Below are 17,338 nucleotides of genomic sequence, written 5' to 3' on the forward strand. Positions count from 1 at the left end.
ACAAGTTAGCGCCGTTGAAGATACTAGATAAGTTTGCCGCGGTATATATTGTGCTCATGCAGAGTGGAGAATAAATATCAATGTGATTTAAATCATGATTTCAACGAGACCACTTTTACTGTGATGAATTAAAACAAACCTTTCCTGCAAAAATAAATCCGAAATATTTTTTTTTTTAATTTGTCGTTTGTCTATCATTTCATGCTTTCCATGTGCATGTGTTTTGTATTTAAATCAAATAATCATTATGCAAGAAAAGTTTATATCAGCCTGAACACGAGCAAAAAGAAGTTCTCTTCTGAGCAAATTAGAGCGTTGAACTTGATTACTACCTTCTACTTCGTTCGCCAGCTACGTAGCGTCCTACTACAACAAAATCTGAACGCAAAAGCAAGAATCAAAAACTAGAAACGTAATGTATTGCATTCAAGTCGGAACTCGAGAGAAAAATCTAAAAAACGTTTGTACTAACTCAAACAAGTCAAGCTCTTTTCGATCTAGTATAGCGGACATTAGAGCAATAAAAGGTTCTTAATTAAACATGTACTTTAGATTTACAGTAATAATTTCTTCCGCATTGTTACCATTGATCGGATGAATTAATCAATCAATCTACCATGTTCTGATTTAAATAGAATAGAGCCTTATATAAATCAAACAAATCTGAATCATTTTATGTTTTCCCACACGAGCTTGTGTAACGTAGTCATGCCATACCCGGAACTCAAGTAAAGAATAACTCGATAAAGCATTTTGTTCTTCTACACATTTCCGTCTTATGCCATTGAGGGTAAAAACAAAGAGAAAATATCAGTCATTCAAAAACATTTAAAGACAGATTTTATCAAGCATTGAGTCAAAGCTTTCGTCGGTTCTAAAGTACGCGTGGAGTCCCAGTTCCGGCGAAGTGGGTTCTGTCAAAACTGTTAACCCGCAGCTCATGGTGCCATACTTATCACAACAACGAACGCCGGTTCCATTTTAAAAATATTTGAATCCATCTATGTAGATAAAGTCTACAATTGTGAGTCTGAGCTTCCTCCATGACAGCAGAGTGCATCACTGAAGAGACCTTTTGTAGACTGTCAGCATCTTAGGTTAAGACAGGGAACAATGGTGGTTGCAGCGCGAGGGGAAATATGGGACGGGGGTGGTGAAGACGGGGCTTTTGGCGGGAATGCGACACTGAGTAATTGAGCACGGGGTTTTCGAAACATGGGGCTAATAACGTGGGGCTTTTGCGACAGGAATTCAGCACGCAAGGCAGTCGTGCTACGCCCCTTTTGGCACCTTCTCGGAAATCCCCAGCAAGTGAAGGCAAGAGGCGGCGCAAAGTAAAGTACGGTGATTTCACGTTGTGCGCACTGAGATTTTGCGTCCACCGTTTCTTTCGATGGAACGAGGTCCCCACGGTCAAAAAGGTAACGGCAGAATCCTGCTCGAGTACTGGAGTTCCCTCGTTGAAGGCTTGGACTGTGCGTTGCCTTCTTCACGACATCGGACTCGAGCATCACAAAGTGAACGAAACTCGCGGTTAATTGAACGAGAGCACATCGTCGCCTGGTAGCAGAGGTACCTGCATGAGATCGCACGTCACCGGCCAGATGGTTGGAAGATCTTCTACCTGGACGAGAAGTGGGCGACGATAGGTTGCACTGTCTCAAGGGTGTGGGTAGACACGACCGTGGCCTCGCGTCTCACGACGCCTTCATGCGTGGTCTCTCGACGGGCCTCACACAGCCACCGGGGAAGGGCCAATGCCTTATAGTTACCCACATAGTCAATGAGGACGGCTTATTCGACGGCTTTCTCGACGGCTGCCTGGACGTGTTCTGTGGCCCAAAAACTGGAGATTACCATGAGGAAATGGATGGCGCCCGCTTCGATAAGTGGCCGACGGTGTTCTCGACAAACTGCCGACGGGAAGTGTTACCGTCATGGACGTTGCTTCTTACCATTTCCGGCGTTTGGAAGCAGTGCCGACGACGAGTTTCCGCAAGGACGACATCCGACAGGGGCTGATGTCTCAAAAAAATTCATAGGACCCCAAGATGCTGAAGAAGCAGCTACTCGACATTTTGGCGTTGGTGAAGTCACATCACACCTAAAGTATCGTGTGGACAGTGCTGCTGAGACGGCTACCTGCAATTGTGGTCAGGCTCCCGCCTTATCACTGCGAGTTTAATCCCATTGAACTGATTTGGGCCCAGAAAAAGAATGACGTTGCTGCCCGAAACACGACGTTCAAGATCGTCGACGTGGGGACACTCCTCAACGAAGAAGTTGGCTAGGTCACTACTGACAACTGGATTAATGGTGTGAGACATGTTATTGACATTGAAGAAACGTTCAGGCGATGGGATACCACAGGTGCTCACATCCAGCTCATTCTCATCCAGTTGAATGGAGAGGAGACCCCATCCGAGAGCGACCTGTCTGGTGTTGAGCAACTTGACGAAGCGTAACGCAAACATTATGGAGTAAGCATGGATTATATCAAACCACAACACTTTCCTTTTAAGAACCACTCATGTGCTGTAAAATCGAATAGTCATACTTGTCCACAACTAAGCATCCGTCTCTCATGTAGTCATTCTTCTTTGCTTCGTTTGCTTATTGTTCATGGCTTTTCGATATAACAGCTACCAAGCAAACTTTTATTTTGGTTGCAATACTGCCTAAGCTCGTGTATGTATTCTACTGTGCCATGAATCACCAGTTTGGAGATCAATTTCGCCAAAACAAATGTTTGCAGCCCATCTACGGCAGAGACATGCATCATATGTCATATTGGCCTTCCCGCTGTCTAAACATCTTCACTGTGAAGCAAATCAGATTTTGGTGGTAAATAAGCTCTTTTTTTGTCCGAGAAACACGACAGCACAGATCACTGCCACTGCTGTGCTTTAAAGAATAAACGGGTGTCTCCGGCCATTCACACGATTGAGGCCATTGGGAGAATAACAATAACGTGGAGAGCAAATTCCCTCTGCCAGAGCTCTGTTTTGACGTATAAAGGGTACGCCTGTGGCCATTCGCACGATTGATGTCACTCTGACAATAACATTAACGTGTGTAAGCAATTCGGGCAGCGAGCTCTCATTGCCAGTGATCAGTTTCGAAGCATAAATGAGACGTCTGTGGCCACTCACACGACTGAGGCCACTCTGAGAATCACAATAACGTGCGTCAGCACTGTAGGCAGCGAGCTCTCACGCCAAGTGATCTGTTTCGAAGCATAAACAGGACCTCTGTAGCCATTCACACGGTTGAGGCAACTCTGAGAACAGGAGTAACGTGTGGAAGCACAGTGGACAGCAAACTCTTAGTGCCACTGGTTTGTTTCGAAGCATAAACGGGACGCCAGTAGCCAAACCCATAGCAGGGCACTCTAGGAATAACACTAATATGTGTTAGCAAAGTAGAGTCATAATCCAAGTGCCAGTGATCTGTTTCAAAGCATGAGCAAGACCTTTGTGGCCATTCACACAACTGAGGCAACTCTGAGAATAGCAATTACGTGTGGAAGCACAATCGACAGCAAAATCTTAGTGCCCGTGATCTGCTTCCAAGCATCACAGGAATGCCTGTGGCAAAACACACAATTGAGGGCACTCTGTGAATAACAATAATGTATGTTAGCATAGTGGAGAGCAAAAACTCAGTGCCAGTGCTCCGTTCCGTAGCATTAACTGGACGTCTGTGGCCATTTACATGACCCAGGCCACTTTGAGAATCACAATAACGTGTGTCAGCAATGTGGGCAACGAACTCTCAGTGCCAGTGCTCCGTTTCGTAGCATAAATGGACGTCTGTGGCCATTCACATGACTGAGGCCACTATGAGAATCACAATAACGTGTGTCACCAATGTGTGCAGCGAGATCTCACTCTCAGTGGTCTATTTCGAAGCATAAATGGGACGTCTGTGGCCATTCACACGACTGAGGCCACTCTGGAAATAACAAAACCTTGTATTAGCACAGTGGAGAGCAAAATCCCAGTGCTGGTGCTCTGTTCAGAAGCGTAATAGGGACATCGAAAGCTCCCTTGAAGTTAACGGCCATTATGACTCTCGGGTCGCACTTCGGCGAGTTGACTAACAAGCCGTGGAGGATGAGGAGCAGGCTGCCCTGGGCGCCGAGGTGCGGTCTGAAGGGGTGTGGCATAGATTTCCTGACTTTCAGCTGTGCCATTGTACTCGCTTGAAATATATTGTGAAAACAGCACCGATTGTTTGATGTGAGGGAAAGTCTGCTACAACATCGGTGAAGGGTATGTGAGATGACTGAGATCTGGGGAATGCCAATGCCTTCGCTGGTAACTGGGCCTATTGTCAATCTGACTCAAGCTTGATATCGTGAGTCTTGCAGGAATGTTGTGATGAAGTGAAGCGGTCTTCCATAAAGCCCTCAGTTTTGAGCCCCCCCGGACTAGTGCAGTGTACAGAATTATATCGAACCTTTTTGGAGCCAATTAGAACCGCAATGCACAAATTGCAGCCAGACTTGTTGCCAAGGACAGCGTTGTGATGTGAAGTAATGAATGGCCGTGTTGAGCGCTTGGATAGCTTCTGAAACTGGTCTAGAATGAATGGAGGTGTTCCTCGGTTCTGTGATGCTGTGGTCTGTAGCAGGTATAATCCTGTTTTCCGTTGGCGCTGCTGCAGTGCCCCCGTCAGCTGGCCCAGAGGTCAAATAAGTGTAGGTCACGATTTTGGGTCCCTTCTCGTACCCAGATCAAGTGGGTCGCCTCCTGGAAGGCGTGGGGATGTACTGCTGGAGCGTAATCTTAAGATTCCTCTGATGGGTTGCTGAGAAGATATCCCATATGATGAATCATGCAGAGCCCTTTGAAGGTTGAGGTCGTAAGGCTTGCAACGAGATCAGATGGGTAGTTGGTCGCTTCCCACTGTTGGTGTACCCTCGCCATACGCCTTGGCTTAGGGAGCCCCACGGGCCACGTTAGCCATTAACTCTCAGGCCCGAGCTCGCTGTACTCGTCATAATTAACAGAAGCATTTTAATTCTCCTAAAAGAGACGAACCAGCTGCTCCTTATGCAATTCCAGGTCGAGAAATTTAACAGCAGAGGAACGTGAAATTTATTAGTTTTTATTTTCTGTTTAGAATGCATTTTGTCTGGCAATGGTTATCCAAAAATGATGTCAGTTCGATGGTGTTGCAGTAAAGCGACTCGAAAACAGGCTTTTTCTGCGGTGGCACTCGTTTCATCAAACGACAATTTCCCGGCAGTTTGTTTCATCGACACTGCAACGTTTTATCAACAGATTGTTTCATCGACACTCGTTTTATCTACATAACTTGCTATGTTTGGTCGACAACATTTTTTTTTATTAGGGATGCGCTGGTCTGTTGGTGCGCCAAGGTACGGGTACGGGACCACCTGTAAACGCTGCTGCGAAGCGGCATGTACGGGTGGGCCAGGTGGGTTCTCATTTTTGTAATGAGCTTCCGCAGACTGTAAACGCGAAGCGTTGTGAACGGGGTGGGTGGGGTAGTTTAATACGCGCCCCAGTGATAAAGGCGCGACGAAATTATTCTTACTGCGTGCAATCCAAATGTCGATGAAACTTCACAGCACCGCGTGGTAGTGCCTATGAAATGATCAGTGTCGATGAAATGAGTGTCGATAAAATGTTGTTGATGAAACGTGGGTTGATGAAACGAGTGTCGATGGATCGACCAGGACCCTCTTCTCTGATAGTTGCATGGAAGCTTTGACAATGAGGACTGCGAAGTTACCGCCAAGAAGTTCGACATGTTTTCTACACGTATGTATGCCACATGTATGTAACAGCTCATTATTGCCAACGAGGGTACATCCAAGGATAATATTGCAATCATAAATTAACATGCAGCTGATTGCGACGCGGAAGCTTGACAAGGACGCCACGCTTCACAGATGAATACACACTGCTTCGAAGCCCGATTGAAAAATCCGGTAAATACTTCCAGTGCCATCCGGTGAAAACTGATAAAGGTTCACCCGTTTTCATTCGAAACAAGCGTAGTTTACCAGTTTTTGCTGGAAGATTTGCCGGCACCTACTTTCAGTTATCAGATTTCGCTGGAATTTTACCGGCAGCCACTTTCGTTTACCAGACGACCCGGCTATGCTGGAAATTTTACCGGCTGTCACTCGTTTCCCCGTTTACCGAACTTCACCGGAAGCCGACGCGAGGGAAGGTGGAACGACTAAAGCCGAGACGTGCTGTGGACTGGGTGTGTAATAACGGTGCCTAGAAGGCAGCAAGGACGAGACCCCACGCACCGCCTGTCCTCCGCATTGGCTGCATGAGGGAAATGTGAGGGAGACTTTTCGCTGTTTTTTCTTTTTTTTTTTTTTTTAAGAAAACCGGTTTTTTCTTCGTCAAGTAACGCAAATTGGGGAACGAACGGACGCTCTCAGTGTCCACTTCCCGTTTCATATGTGCGACTTGTATCCTTCAGAGCAGCTGGGTGTGCGGATAAAAAAAAAAAAAAAGATATTTCAGTGCCCTGTTGCTTGTGCCTCTTCGTCAGTCCGGCTTCAGAAGCATCCAGCGAGCGAAGAAGACGCCGGAGACGCCGCTGTGACGGCATCAGGAACGACACCGTGACTGTGCTCAGGAGTTTTCAATGGCGGCAGATGTTGGTTGCGCATTCGCGGTTTTCGCTAAACGTGCTATTGACAGTGTATGTGTGTGTCCGTGTGGTGCACCTGGTAGGTTTTATTTGTTCAACTACCGTACATCTAGGAAGTTGCCCAGCGGTATTGTGAGTACCTTGAAAGATATTTTTTGAGACAAAGAACTCGGCTGTTCCTATTTGGTCTGATTGCTTTTGTCTACAGCTGTGCAAATGGTTTCACTGGTATCGACCCTGTGAAATAAAGACATGGAACTTTCAGGTCTATATAGACTAACCGTTTTAATCGTTACGGAATCGTTCAGCTTCTGGTAAACATCACCACTCACGGTTCGCAAGGTTCTTCCTAAATGTCTTTCACTGAAGTCCGAAAAAAACACAGTAAGTTCCGGTGAATTCTGGTAATATCTAATGAATCCAGGCAAATCCGGTGACTTCCGGTAAATTCCGATTTTACCGGAAGTGAAAAGAGTCCTATAACCCAGTAAAACAGATTTTTTATTGGAAATGAAATTCCGGTAAAAAGTCGGGTGACTTCCGGTAAATTCCGGCTCTCCGGCTTTCCGGAAGTCAAAGCAGTCCCATAATCCAGTAAAATATATTTTTTTACTGGAAAGACAGATTATTTATTCACGCCAGCAAAGATACGGTCGAAAGAGGGTGAGGATACTCACTGAGTTCGCGGCTCACTCGTGCCCATCCGACACAGCCCTCTACACTTATAAAAAAAGAGTTTGGTGACTGCTGAATTTTTACGTCACTCCACGGAAACCACTGCGAAGAAAACCCGATGCCGTCACGATGTTGAGATGCAGCCTGAGGCAGACGAAGAAACAGACGGTGTCCGACGTACGATGGCCTAACGCCCACAGCGAAATTTCGATGGCAATGTTATCGCTGGACTCTCACGCTGTCGAGCAGAACCTATTGCGAATAAAAGTGGGCGCGGTTATGAATTAGTGACGTACGGTGGGATAAGTGTAAAGAGCAACATAATTGCTGCAAAATGGTGGAGTCGTAGAAAATCTGCCCAGCAGCCATGTTGGCAATATTCATTTGCAAGAGCAACATTGGTTCGCGCAGGTAGTGACGTCACGGAAACGATGGGACGCAATTGGTGGCGGAGGAACACATGATTCCCTTTGAGGGGCATTTGCCGCTACTTTCTTGACTTAATTGTTACCGACTTCAGGATTCCCTGGATTTTTCGTGTTCAGTGACTGCAAACTCTACGCTCACACCGCAGCGCACGCCTTCTGCGTATAAACGATTTAAAATAAATGACCAAAATAAAGCGTTGACGAACGCGGGAGCAAGATACCTATTGTTTTAGGCTTTTGCTTTAGAGCAATTACAGCTGAAGACGCAGGCACGTGCGGCGCGTGGAACACCATAGCCTCCTCAGTACTCACAAAGCCTGGCAGATCACCACGAGAAGCGGCCGCCGAAATTGAAAAGGTAGAGCGGCAGACAACGGACCAGAGGAAAGCCCCGTGACGGGCGCCCCGCTGCGGCGAGACGCCACACTTCTCCCGAGTGATGGAATGTCCGCTCGTGCTCCTTGCGTTCCTCGCGCTAAGGCTTCCTTTCTCGTCGGGTTTGAAAACCATGTTTCGGGTCCTCGCCGCTGCAAACGCTGTGCGCTGACAACCAGGTTCCCCGAGAAATGCTTTGTGCTACCGGATCCTCGCGCTCCAAATCTGCGACCGGGCACTCTATGGCTCCGTCGTCGAACTTCCAGGCTTTGTGAGTATAAAGGAGTCTATTGAGACACCATTCCCTGCATTCTCCTTGATGCTTGGGTATTTAGCAATAGGTCTGTTCTGTAGATTAGTTATCCATAGGCACCATTTTCAAGATCAGTAGACTGTCAGGTAGATAATAAAAGTTTCTCAAAGATTTGCCGCTCTGCGACCCGCGTCAGCCATGTCTACGCTCTCACCGCTCTCCCCTTGTCGTCGTTCCCTTTCCTTTACCTTTCATTTCCCTTTCCTTTCCTTTTTTTTGCTTTCCTTTCGCTCTCCCGTTGTGGCGGTCCCGTCGCGCCTGTCTACTTTTGCCGGGTGGCGGTTCCTTCGCGCGTGTCTGGTTTCCTCCGGCTCCTAGTGGCGCGTCTGTATGGTGTGCTAAACAGCTTCGCTGGTCATCCATCTTAACAGAGTGGAATGGCTCATGATTTTTTATGATTTTTGTTTTAACAATTCAGGTGTCTAGCAGGGACTGTTTTCGGCACCATGATAGAACAGCAGACGACAAAACAGCACGGTCATAGCAGCGCGCGTCAAAACAACCCAGCGTCAAACCAACACGGCGGCAAAACAACACGCGTCAAAAGAACACGCGACAACACAGCATAGCAGCAGAAGAGCACGTGCCAAAACAGCACGGCGTCAAAACAGCAGAGCGTCAAAACAGCACAGCAACAAAACAGCGCAGCGTCAGAAGAGAACAGCGTCAAAACAGCACCGCGACAAAAAAAGCGCAGTGTCAAAACAGGACATTGACAATATGGCTAGGGTTTGACGTTTTCGGTTTTTCTTATTTTGAAATTCGGCGTGTTTTTTCGGTTTTACTCTAAACAGAAGTTTTCGGTTTATTGCAGTGAATATTTGTAGACTCATAAACTTCTCGGTCCTTTCGGTTTATTGAGGAAAACCAGTATACTGACGAAAATGTAGTATTAAAAAGCGTTTGTTTAAAATGTATAGTGAGTAAACCAGATACTGGTTTTCTTCTTGTTGTCTGTGGCAGCCTACGCGACCTGTTCTGCAAGACGCACTGGGGCCCTATCGTGATCTGACATTATCGTCGTGTGCTCGTATTTGTACACAGGACGAACATGAGCTTCACTACCATTTCGGTCGGAGAGGCAAATATCCAAATCAAGAAATTTGCAAGCATTGTACTCAGTGCGTTTTCCCCCCATTTTCACGACTGCGAGAGGTGGTAAATTCGCTTCGAAAACAGAAAAGATAATAAAACAATCGTATTTATGCCCTCCTCTAGTAAACGGAAGCTAGGAGTATTGAAAAATGTGCGGCATTTACGGACGCACTTGATTTTCATTGTTCAGTTCACGATGAAGCTCTCTATTTTGAACAAAGAATTTGGCACACAAATCCCTATCAGGTGAAATATCCAGATTTTGTCCTGAAGACTCCTGCGCCCTCGGAGCTTTTGTTGAAAGTTTAACCGATCTCGGATACAAGCTGAAAACTACGAAAGGAAGTGGTTACATCCCTCCCTCCCATGAGATTATGGGAAACGTCCCATAATGCACCGCGGTGATGTTTCGGCACCATGCCGATTTTTCCGCGCGGTGCATTATGGGGAACATCCCATAATGCACCGTGGTGATGTTTCGGCACCGTGCCGAAACATCCGCGCGGTGCATTATGGGAAACGTCCCATAATGCACCGTGGTGATGTTTCGGCACCGTGTCAAAACGTCCGCGCGGTGCATTATGAAAAACGTCCAATAATGCACCGTGGTGATGTTTCGGCATTATGGGACGTATGACACGGTGCATTATGGGACGTTTCTTAAAATGCACCGCGCGGTTACGCTGACGGCGACGCCAACGGCGACGGCGACGCCGCTCAAGCCGGAAACGGGTGCCTAAGAGCTGCGCTCTAAAAATGCATGTCTCAAAGTAGGCACTGTAATGGAATGGAGGGTCTAGGCCAATTCGTCGAAAGCCGACTCGTCAACGGCCAATTTGTCGAATTCGTTCTCTTGGGAGAAAGTTCGGAGTGGGGAGTATAAGGAGTATTCACTGGGCGCCATATTTGTGGGTGCTGTTTAGAGCGCATGCTCAGAACGAGCCAACATTAATAGGCTGCTAAGACCGGCAATCTTGAGGGTGCGGAATGCACGTTACAAAAGAACTGTGGAAGCTCGCCATCAGCACGCTCTCAGCAGTCGCGCACACAGCTATGACCGCCAGTGAATACTTCCTCTACTCGATGCGCACATGAAGGCTCTCTGGGCAGTGCCGAAGCCCCCGCTGGTGTGTATTCTGGCTATTTCTCGAGCAGTTCTGCTAATTTTGGCGCGCAAGTTTGCTGGTGATGTCGTCTACAATAAATGAATCAATCGCACGGCAATATGCTGTCATTAGTTCTTAAAAGAAAAAAAATGTAGAGCCCTTCCACTTCACGGGAAGATGGAGGACCAGCGACGCTGTTATCTTTACGACGTCTAGATGACGGCTTCTGGGACGACCTCAAGGACGACCTCTTCGACGATTCCAAGGACCCCGCCTAGAGGACGACGTCTAGAACGACCTCAAGGACGACTTCGAGGACGACGCCTAGGATGACCTCCAGAGCGACTTACAGGACGACCTCGAGGACAACATCTCGGACGACCTCAAGGACGACTTCTAGGATGACCTCGAGGACTACCTCAAGGATGACTTCTAGGACGACCTCAAGGACAACCTCAAGGATGACTTCTAGGATGACTTCGAGGACAACCTCTCGGTCGACGACCTCAAGGACGACCTCAAGGACGACTTCTAGGACGACGCCTAGAGAAATTCAGCCTTGCCACTCTGGTAAAAACCACAGTGGAGAAGCTGGAAAGGTGGCCGCCATCTGTGAGCGACTGTTACCACTCATAGATGGCGGCAGCTGTCTGGAGTTTTGTGTCGACACGCCGCTTGTCAGCGGACAGGATACTGCGTGTGCGGCATCGGTGTGCTCCGCCCATGGTGTACAGCAACCGCATTGAGGCTGTGACATGTTTCTGCTTCACTGGTTTGCACTCGATCGAGGCCTCCTTCGTCGGTAATAATCTGTGAATTTAAAGGGGCAACTCCGGTCCATACTTTCGATTTTGGGATTATGACTGTTTTTAGCACAGTCAGCGTCCCTGAATTGCAAGGCGTAATTTTTTTCTCGTTATTGTGCGTACTTTTAAAGATGTCGACGCCTCAAAGTTCTGTTTGGGGCGCGGCCAACAATACCGAAACTAGCCGCTCAAGGCCCCGGTAACACTGGAAATCAGCCGCTATGTGAACGTGACGTCAGGATCGTTCTCGTTCAACGAGTACGCAGGCCGAGCGGCACCCACCTCTGTTGCGTTAGCCGTCTAAGGATAGGATGTAAGCTGATTTTGTTTTAATTTTGTATATGTGGTACTTATCCAGCATATGTTGCAAGAGTTAGTGCGTACACCCAAAAGCTAGCGACTGGAAAACGAGTGAAATCGTTTGGTGCCGTACTCGGCGGCTGTCGCCGTGCGTGCGGTCTTCCGTATTCGGCGCTTAGTCTAAATTGTCATCGGGCTCCGTGGATGGAGCGGCGTTGCTCTACGCCGCGCTACCAGTAACGTACTGCACTGGGAGCCCTCTCGCTTTCGCGCTGCGGGTCAGTCCCAGACACGAAGCAATTGAGGCTCTCCGGCGCGGGCCGCGGCGCCCGAACACACGTGTGCTGGGCTGTAAACGTCTGTTTTTTTCGTTCTTTTTTTCCTCGGGCGCGTAAAGGACGAAGTCCAAAGTCCACTCGTCGAACAGCGTTCACCCACACCTTCTCCAATTTCCGGTCCGTTGGAAACTTGTGAAAAAGCACCTCCGGGTTGCGCAGCGGGTTGTTTGAGCAGCCCACAGCGCTATATGTTATACTTGGCATCTTTCAAGGAACAGCTGTGCAGTCTTGGGCGCACCGAGTTGCTCGCTAAAACGAGTCTTGGGGTCCTCACAAGCAAATAAGCAAAAGGATATATACCGAAGCTACATGGGCTACAGATAAAAGGGATACAGACACGCCAATCACAAGCCGAAGTACCGCTGGTAGTGGCTCAAAGAAGCGCACTCCGCGCAACGCCCGGGCCGGAGGAAAAAATGAGAACGATGTTGACGTCACGGCCCAATGTTGCTTTAGCGATCGGCAACCCGCTGGCCGCCTGCTAAGGAGCAGCGGCTCGCGGAGGGTCGCATTTTTATTATCGGCATTAGTTAAAAATGCGGCGTCCCCCGGACGTAATATTTTAGCCGGGGTTGTATTTTGTGTCACTACAGCGATACCAGCAATTTCTTTCTAGTTTTGGCCGGAGTTGCCCTTTAACTGAAAACAACTTTTCGCCGGCAAGCTCCAGCCGCGTGTTTACGGGAGGTTTTACTCACGGCGAATGAACCCCTCAGAATCGGTGCCCATGGTACAGCTTGAATACGCTCGACATTAAAGTCACCTTATTTTACCAGTTCTATCAATGCATCTGTAATCGGCGCACCTCCCTTTTTTTTTTCTTTTTTTTTTTAGGGGGGGGGGGGGGGCGGTCTACGCTAGGTGGTAATTACGAAGCGACGAGTACTAAGGAACATCACTGAACCGTCGCAAACCAGACGGTTCATAACTTGAACCTATGGTTTTTTTTTTCAACTTTTCCTCTTTCGCTGGTTCTACAAAAAATACCAGGCAACGCGGCAAACATAGATGCGAAGATATCAGCTCTAACTACCCAATCTTTTCAGAGATCAGCAAAGTTATGTAGCAGTAGTAGTAGCAAGACCTCATCCTTTATAACCTAGCGACAATAAATGATAGGGTCAAGTAGGTTCGAAATTATTCGCGCGGAGAGAGGCGAAGAGCGCGCTCGAAGTTGCTACACGCGTGCTGTCTTGTCGCTGTGCCGTTTTGACACGTGCTGTTTTGTCGCGTGCTGTTGTGTTGTGTGCTGTTCTGTCGCATTCCCACTGTTTTCAAGTTCCAAACATCAACAATGATGATCAGAGCGGTCGTTTTCATGCTTCGATTTTTTAATTGCTCGCTTTCGTGGATGATTTTTATTAAATTTTATTAACGGGTGACTAGGTGGCGTTTTATTTCACTAGCAGTGATGTGAGCTGCTCTCTCGGCAGTTCTAATTTCACCGACCGCCTGAACGTTTATAGCTGTGACCATTTCGACAATCGCTTTCCGTAATTACGCAATAAAAAGATTAATAAACTTACTTTAGCTGCACGCCCCTTTAGTTATTGTTAAATAGCTCTTAAATAAGCACTTTATTAATAAAAAAAATTCTGCAATCGAAGCTATCTGTGTTGTCAACCTGTTGTGTTGGTGGGACAAATTCGCTTATCCACCGATAGGGGTAACCGTAACACGCGTCGTTCAACAAAAGTTGCTGCTGTTTTCGTTGCCAAAAGCTGCATTATCGAGGCAACACTGCTGCTGTCGCCCGTGTTGCTGATGTACCCGCGATATGACAGGTTTATCGGGCAACAGGGCGACCGAGAACAAAGTTAGCAAAAATGTTGATGAACATGTTGTCTTGCTGTCACCGCCGTTGTTCTTCGAAGCGAGGGCCTTAAAGAAGCAGACAGCACCAACCGTTGGAAGTGTGGGGGCTCCGCTTCGGGCGGTGCTCATTCTGCGCCATTTTGGCAAAAGTTTAAGGTACCATGCCTAAAGCGTGAAGCTATCGCATACAAACTGGCAGCAGCACGCAAAAAATCCACGCACAAAGGGAGGGATGGACAGGACTAAAGTCACTGGATCTGAGAAAGTAGTGCCGTTGCCTTCCTACCTGCTAGCCGGACACAAACAAATACAAACATACATAAGACAAATCCTGTCAAGGTGATTGGCTTATTGCTGTCGGTTGCCATGATGATCGCCATTTTGGATCTTTTCATAGCTTCGAAGCTTCGAAAAGGTCATTAGCACCAGTCGCGCAAAGATCGCTATGGAGCTTCATCGTATTGAAAGCGTTCCTTGGCCAATATGAGTGTCTTTGGCACTGTGCATGCAATAACCTTATCACTCATGCTTATTTCCTCTGATCCCTTACAATTATGTTGCTCTTCTCGCGTGTTTAACGACGGTAAAATTATTTTTCGATGTCTCCACGCACCGACGTTGCGTGTGATGGCGGTAGGAAGATGTACGGCATCACACACGGCGTCGGTGCTTGGGGGCATTGAAAAATAATTTTATTTTCTTGAAACACGCAAGAAGAGCAACATAATTTTAAGAGATCTGGGTAAATAAGCGTGAGTGATAAGTTTGTTGCATGAACAGTGCCAAAGACGCTCATATTGGCCGAGGAACGCTTTCAGTACGATGATGCTCTATAGAGATCTTGGTGCGACTGGTTTTAATGACCCTTTTGAAGCTTCGAAGCTTTGAGCGGGTCCGAAATGGCGATCACCATGGAAACCAACAGCGATGAGCCAATCACCTTGAGAGGTTTTGTCGTCTGTAGGTCTGTATGTTTGTATTTGTTTGTGTCCGGATAGCAGGTGGGAAGGCAATGGCGCTACTTTTCCAGATCCAGTGACTTCAGACAGGACGAGTACCGAACTTCAACTGAACGTTTATTGAAAAGAAAACAGCGAGGTAAACAACCACACCATCATAGCGTCAACACGTGTTCAAAGCAGTTATTTCTTTATCCTGTAAATACACCGTCCTTCCCTATCTCGTGGGCTTCCAACAATTCCCTTGCTGTTTTGCCCGAAATTGTGATGCTTTCAAAGTTCGGATGAGAGGTGCATCTGACGCAGGTAAAAGAAGTTAACCCCCAAGTGATAGACCGCACCGAAAGTTTATGTTCGCGTGCTCGATCATTGACACACTCGTCCACAGCTTAGCGCAATCTGATAGACCATCCCGATTGTGCACTACAAGTACTCATTCCCGAGATATCTCGCACATTTGTTGCCTCTCCCATCTCTATCAGACACTCTGGGGCATAACGGTGACATCTTACTTGGCGTGAGAAGACAGAAGGCAGATCGTAGCGCCCCGCAACCTTTTCCTATTATGGTAGATCTTGTGTATATAGGGGATTACTTCTGGTCTCTTATTTGGTCGAAATTTGACAGCAGGATTTTGGGCTACGTCTGTGTATTTTTGCGCGCTGCCACCGGTTTGTAATCATGAAGAAACTCGTCTGCATCGCAACATTGATTAGCTATCGAATGAAGGTTCAGAAGATACGCGTTCGGATAGAAGCGAATAAGCTGGCTTCCAGAAGCCGTGATTTCAAGACACGACCACTTACCGGTTTGTTCCGTTGTGAAGTTGGTCGTGAACTCTGGACCCGGTTTGACGGTCACAGCATGTACAGAGATGATGTAGACGGTGTATGGGCGTAGCTCTTCGAGGTTGACACGCTGCGACGACATGGGCACAATTAGTTTGGTCTCGGTTTGTTCGATCGCACTGCACGGGAGGACCAGGCGCAGTGGTCTGTAGACCACTTCGTAATCACGAATAAGACCATTCGGCGTTGCAGGTGATAACCAGGTGAAGCTCGTTTGCCGTGCGAAGCTTCTTGTCATCTGAAGTTGCCGAACTTCACTGGGCGCTGCATGGAAAAAGAAATACACAGAAGTAACCCTCTGGTAATTTTTGTGTGTTTGTTGGCTCTCATTATTCTCTGTTTCACTTGAACTGGACTGCTTTAAGCAAGGGTAAGTAGCTTTTGCCTGTGTCTCACAGCCGTCTAACCTTAAATGGTTTCGAATTATGGCAGGGTATACTGTTTCAGGTGTTTCCGTCCCAATCTCGCAGACTGTCGAGCGTTTGTAAAGCGCCTAATATTCTCTGCCCTTCTTCAGGAGGCAGCTTTCAGGGGCTCAGTGAATAAAAACCGCTGCCACTTCAAAACGCAAGGAAGTGGCCGAAAGCTGCTGGAACGTCATTATATGCCACCAAGTCTGCAGTTCTACATCTAGCGTTCGACTCGTATCATCCCGCTCAACTTCTATACGGCGAGCATGTATTCTAATCTGCGTCTTTGGCACATCGGAAACGCCAAGAGGGGCATGCCAATCAAAGGGCGACACAAAGAACACGTAGATAAGGCACGATGACAAGGCAGCGAAGCTCGCGCCAGCATTGGTTCAAGTCGGCGGGAAAGAAGCGCACGAGGTGGTGCGAGAAGCAGACGAACTTGGAAAAGACGTTTGTCACATCACTACATCTGTTGGAAAGAAAAACCGACATTTTCATAACTTCTTAAATTGTCGGCCATGGCCCGGGAAGTTCAGCCGATTCATTAATCTGTTCTATCCAATTTATGCTAAGAATTGTTTCCAGATTTATAATGGCTCGCTGAGAAGTGCATCACGCATCATGCACAATTCTTTTGGTCCGCAAAATTAAACATACAAACTGGAGTAATCCCTAGCAGGTATACACCTCATTTCTCGGGACGCTGAAGTGCCACCGACTTACTAGATTTAATAGACCTCGATCGCGGGGGACCTCGCACGTTTCGCGTCGACCGGATGAATAAGCAAGGATGTAATTGCAACGACTCCGGAAGCCAACCACCGCTTCTTCCTGCAAGTTATTTTAAGGAAATCTTTGTTTACTGGTTTGCAAGATAAAAAAAAAAGGAATCAACTTGGAACTAAAAAGAGACCGGCACTCCCAGAACAGAATGTACCCAAGAGGATACAAGGAGTCTCTTTTACTGAAGTGTTTACTACACACGCGAAATGTTCAAGAATTTAGCTCTTTCATTTTCAATTTGACGAGAAATTCCTCCCTTAGTTTTATTTTGTTCGAATCATAATAAAAATATAACCCTATTCACCGTTTGAGATGTTGTGGTGGGGTAAAGCGCTGGATATTCTATTTTCATTATCAAAATTTTTGTAGTGGGGTAGAGAACAGCCAACGAGGACAGCAGACCCCCATCACAGCGCTTCGACAACTCAGCGCCAAAAGT

At 47.3% G+C, this 17,338-nt stretch overlaps 1 protein-coding gene across 1 annotated transcript in view; it reads right to left on the reverse strand.

Annotated features, from left to right (window-relative positions):
- LOC8034325 (phosphatidylinositol phosphatase PTPRQ-like) overlaps positions 1 to 17,338 on the reverse strand; it is a 190,946-nt gene that overhangs the window by 109,193 nt on the left and 64,415 nt on the right. The window contains exon 4 of the mRNA XM_042287453.1: positions 15,662 to 15,967. Within this exon, the coding sequence (XP_042143387.1) occupies positions 15,662 to 15,967 (306 nt within the window). The remainder of the gene's footprint in view (positions 1 to 15,661; positions 15,968 to 17,338) is intronic.

This window comes from Ixodes scapularis, unplaced genomic scaffold (assembly GCF_016920785.2).
Source record: "Ixodes scapularis isolate PalLabHiFi unplaced genomic scaffold, ASM1692078v2 PGA_scaffold9__187_contigs__length_104089568, whole genome shotgun sequence".
In the NCBI taxonomy this organism is placed as follows: Eukaryota; Metazoa; Arthropoda; class Arachnida; order Ixodida; family Ixodidae; genus Ixodes; species Ixodes scapularis.